Source organism: Nematolebias whitei, unplaced genomic scaffold, assembly GCF_014905685.2.
Source record: "Nematolebias whitei isolate Nwh7 unplaced genomic scaffold, NemWhi1 Nwh_scaf_3286, whole genome shotgun sequence".
In the NCBI taxonomy this organism is placed as follows: Eukaryota; Metazoa; Chordata; class Actinopteri; order Cyprinodontiformes; family Rivulidae; genus Nematolebias; species Nematolebias whitei.
The window spans coordinates 142-5,146 of NW_023621831.1; the positions used below are offsets into that span (position 1 = coordinate 142).

The 5,005-nt window shown below is 39.2% G+C and overlaps 1 protein-coding gene across 1 annotated transcript; it reads right to left on the reverse strand.

Annotated features, from left to right (window-relative positions):
* Positions 1–341: 341 nt before the first annotated feature.
* On the reverse strand, positions 342–4,518 carry LOC119429588 (striated muscle-specific serine/threonine-protein kinase; the record flags this gene model as incomplete). Its single annotated transcript, XM_037697189.1, is given in 7 exon segments — positions 342–430; positions 583–749; positions 1,762–1,944; positions 2,051–2,194; positions 2,340–3,844; positions 3,962–4,022; positions 4,432–4,518. Coding segments are annotated over 6 exon segments (2,147 nt in total), but the record flags the coding sequence as incomplete, so codon positions are not given.
* Positions 4,519–5,005: the final 487 nt, after the last annotated feature.

Below are 5,005 nucleotides of genomic sequence, written 5' to 3' on the forward strand. Positions count from 1 at the left end.
TTCTTGCTCATAGATGCAGCCACACACAATTTTTTTTGTTGGCATGCAGCTTATTTTTTGAAGTTATCCAGCTCTCAAGACAGACAGACGTATATGGTGGCAGCCTTCTTGGATTTTAACGTGCTAACCCAATTTTCAGTAGGGAACTTTCTTTTGCCTAGATGCAGCCACACACCAAAATATAAGTTGGTATCTCACTTATTTTTCAAGTTATCAAGCAGCATGACTGACGATGGACAGATGTACGGAGGGTATTTTCAATTCCCCCTGTTTGCTCTGCAACAAATAGCAACAAACCAAAACAGTGCGGTCAAGTGCTCTGATGTCCTAAAGGAACCTACCAATAAAGCATGGGTTTGGGTTGTCCACTTATTCGAACAGACATGGTCACTTCCTGTCCTTCGGCGACAGCTTGATCCATCAATGTTACCTGTTTCAGCCATTGTGCAAGTTAGAAATTGTAAGTTGAATTTGATAGAGGCAACACAAAACAAAAAAAACATACAGGTAGTTGAATCCAAATGATAAATGTTTGATATTTAAAACAGAAAGTGAATTAAATTTGATGTTGCAAGCTGTCACCAGAAATGAAGGTGGTTCTCTGAATTGTGAGTCAATAGTTCGCCTTGACTCTTGGACTCCAAAATCCATAGCCTCCTCCAAAGGACTTAGATACTCTTCATCAGATGTGATAGGGCTGCTGATCTCCATTGGAACTCCCAGGCCTCCTTTTGGCTCCTGCACAGACTCTAAAAAACAATATTAGTCCGTTAGTTTTCCCATTGTAATATGTTTCAAAAATGCTTAGAATTGCTGCATTTCATTTGGTCCATGTAGATATTGATTTTTGTTTTTGCACAACTCAGTGAGAACACAGGAGTTCAAAGAGTTCACATGCAACACAAATCCCCCCACCCCCCGCGCAACACCACATAATTATTATCTGAAATGCAAAATAGTGTGGCGCCAAAACAATAGTGAGGATTCACAGTGAAGAGCGCTAGTGAGACTCAGTGGGCAATTTATAGGTTCAGTTTCACCTCTTTGTTGCTATGGTAACTATAAGTGAGGTTATTCAGCTGGGGTATATGGCATACACACATCTCAGCCAGGAAGATAACAATAAAGGAGCAGCAGTAGAGAAACACAATGTCAGTGTGGGAGGAGAAAGCACAATGCTTCTTCAAAAACACAATGCAAATTATGGTTATGTACAATGGATTGTTTCTAGACGTGTTCACTATTTTTAAATGAATACTGAGAAGGATAAAGACACCATCTACGCTACTTCAAATATTGTTTTTTCTGAAGATATGTTACCAAATGTATATATTCTTTTTTATATATATATAAATAAAGTATAGTGTTATGTGTTGTCATTATTATATGTTCCCAAAAATTACAAAATTGTTTCTCTGCATTTAACCCCTCACACATGAGATACACCCAGGTGGAGCAGTGGGCAGTTATGTGAGCACCCGTGGAGCAATTAGGGATTGGGTGTCTTGCTCAGGTAGCACCACAACATGTGGGCATGGTAGGAAGTTGAACCTGTGACTTTCTGGTCCCAAGTCGGCTGCCCTACCTCTACACCATCTCGGCCCCTTTTTACACCATCTTGGCTTATATTTGAATCAATTAAAACTTGTAATTTTATACAGTAAAATTATATTCCACCTTACGATAAAGGGGGAATTGATTTTGGGTTCAAAACTAGATGTCAATGGTTTTATGCGATAAGTCATCAAAGTCTCAACTCACCTGCTTTAACTGTTAGAGTAGCATAGCTGGAGGCTCTGCCCACCTGATTAACTGCAGTTACACAATATTTTCCAGCATCACTCAGTTTTGCTGATTTTATGAGCAGACTATGCCGTTCACCCTCCACTTTGACCATATAATGTGCAATCCTTGAAACGTCAGTGTTGTCCTTTGTCCAAGTAACTTAAACAGAGAAACCATTGAAAACAAATTAGTGCTATTGCCCATTGAATGCTTAAATGTATAATTTAGAAGACATTTTGGGAAAATGCAATATGAAACATGCTACCTTCAGGTATAGGCGTTCCAGCAATTATAGCTTTTAGAAGCACATCTGCACCAGCAGACGCTAAAATGTCCTGAAGAGGGACCTCGAATATGGGAGCTTCCATTGGATCTTCTCCGGCAGACACATAAGAATCATCTGAGGAATCTGTACATTAAAAAAAGATAAGCCTGGGTAATGATTCCCCTGATAATATTGGGAAAATTCTGACATTGATCAAGAGTGGTTGTTTGAAAAATAAAGAAAAAACTGGAGTATCAAAGATTTGGTTTATAAAAGAAGCGATACAAACCTAACTCTGGAGACAAAGGTCGAGGGCGACGGTTCTTTCCTTTAATCTTCAGCTGTTTGCGCTCTTTGGAAACAGCACTCATCTGCGAGGGCTCACTTATCTTTGTAGTAACATCTTCTTCCATTTTTTCATCTTCAATAACTATTGAAGGAACTTTTAACTTTGAGGCTGGTTTGGATAGCTCCACCTCCATTTTCTCTTCCGTTGAAGTGACTGATGCTACTTTTGAGGGTTTCAGGGGAGGTTGAAGAGAAATTTCTTGCACCGGGACTGTTCTTTTCTGGACCAAAGGACTTTCAGGTCTGTTCTCAATTTTTCGTACAGCTACTTCCATTGGTGTTTTTCTTCCTGAACCATCATTGTTTTCTTGGATGTGTGGGGATTCTTGCATTCGAGATACTCTCTGAACAAGTGGACTTGGTGGCCTTCGTTCAACCTTCCGTAATGTCATTGCAACATTTGGGAATTCTTCTCTCTGTTGTTGATGTAATGCTGGTGATGATGTTCTTTGAATGATTTCTGTTACTGGACTGACTCTGTTTAATTCTCGCACTGATCGTTGTCCTGGCAAGTCAGATAGCTGCACTGACTCTGGGGGGCCTGTAATCTCTCTAAATCTACCTTCTCTTGATGAACCAGTATTTGTTGCTTTTTGTAAATGGGATTGTTGTAGTTCTTGTTGCTGCATTGGTTGCTGGCTGAGTTCCCTCTCTCTCTGTTCCTTCGCCCACTGCACACGTTCCCTTTCTTGCAACTTTTGTAGGACTTGTGGTGGAATGGGCTCAATTTTTCTTAGAGGCTGGCGGTGCTTTCCCTTTAGTGTGAGTTGTTCAGTTGAAAATGATTTTTTCAGATGGGGTTTTCCTACAAGTTTTTTGATGCGCTGTAGCTCCTCCGTGAACTTGTTTTCTATGTCCTGAACTTTTTGAGAATAGCGAGGTTTCTCCTCCAGTGAAGCAGCCCTCTGTTTAAACATTGATCTCCGTTCGGCTGCATCTTCTTTCAGAGCCTCTCTAAGATCTTCCCTTGAACTTTCCCTGGAGATACCCAACCGGCTTCCACCGTCATCTGAATCTACAGATCCCGCACGATTAAACCCTGCCCAAGACCTTCCCGAGATGGAACCTTCTGGAATATCAAGACTTCGTCTGCGTTCCTCTAAGCCACGGACCTTCTCAAAAACTTTAGAACTTGCTCTTGTAAGTTTTGGAGAAGGTCTAAGGGTAAACTCTTTCCGGGAGCACTCGCTCAGTGGAGTCTGTGGCCGGGAGTCTGGGGTGCCTCCTAGAAACACACTTTTTGGCTGCTTGACCTTTTCTTCAAACTCCCCAGGAACTGTGTCCTGGTATTCAGTTGGCACAACAGTTTTCTTACGCAGGCTGATAGGAGTCGTTGCACCAGAGCGACTTTGCATCGGAGAAGGGGAAGTACGTTTGACCAGTCTTGGGGAAGGAGGTGGAAGAATTTGTGGGGGAGATTCTCTTGAAAAATCTTCTGACTGACTTCTAAAAAGATTTAAAGCAAATTCTTAGAATATGAGGGCAGAGAGTATTTCATACCATGGAATTTGAGCCTACTACGAAAAAGTATTTTTTTAAATGCTAATTATGTGTCTGGCTTGCCTTTTGGAGTGATTTTCATGTCCATGTGTTGCTGTTTTATCCTCTTCACGTTTGTCCATCACTGTTTTCATTTAAAAGAAATTACACTAATGTTTTTTGTCAATCATCCAAGTTAAACAATCGAAGAGTGCAATGTTAAAGCAGCAATAATCAATACTTTCACAGCAACCCTATTTCAAAAAGCTAATTTAAGGGTTTGCTCATAGTGACTTTATATACAACTATTGACATTAACCCTGTTTTTGATCCAAACAGTTGATTAGCAACCAAAAGTTCAAAATGCAACTTCCAAGTAACAATTCCCTTAAAATTTGGTCATAACTAGTAAACATTCAGGCTTACATTTACAATTTAACTAAATAAACACATTCACATTGGTTATGGTCTGTTTTACGTAAAAGCAATCACAGATTTCAGTTTTCCATTAAATCCATAATTTGAATAAATATAGTGCTGAATAGTATAATTACCACCAGGGACAGCCTGGTCTGCAACATCACCACAAATTTCTTTGGTCTCGAATTGGTCTCCACCTTCATCTTCTGTTGTTTCTGAATCTGGAAATGGATTAAGTAAATAAATAAATAAAAAGCAAAATCATTCAGCTATGTGTAAGTCAGTCAGCGGTGTATGACATCAATAAGCAGTACATTCAGTGGTCTTTGATGTTTGGACACTAATGAAAACTGATGTTTTCACCTGAACATTTTGTTGCTATGGAGATAATTACCTTCTCCGTGTCAATGGACTTCATCAATATTTAGTAAAAGATTAACAAAAATAAAGAAAACAAAGATCTGTTTAGGGTGATGCCATGAAAAAACAGACCAACAATTTCAGCAAGTTTTGAACTGAGCAGAAACATGTTTTTGTTGTTGTTGTTTTTTTTAATCATAAACTGCAGGATAGGGCAAGATAAAATCTGACAAGTAAATTATTTAAGAACAATCTCCTGCTGTAAAAAAAAGGTATCTTGGATATTAAAAGATACAGGTGAAGATGAAATTACCTTTATTTTGTTGTTTCACTCACTGTATTATATAT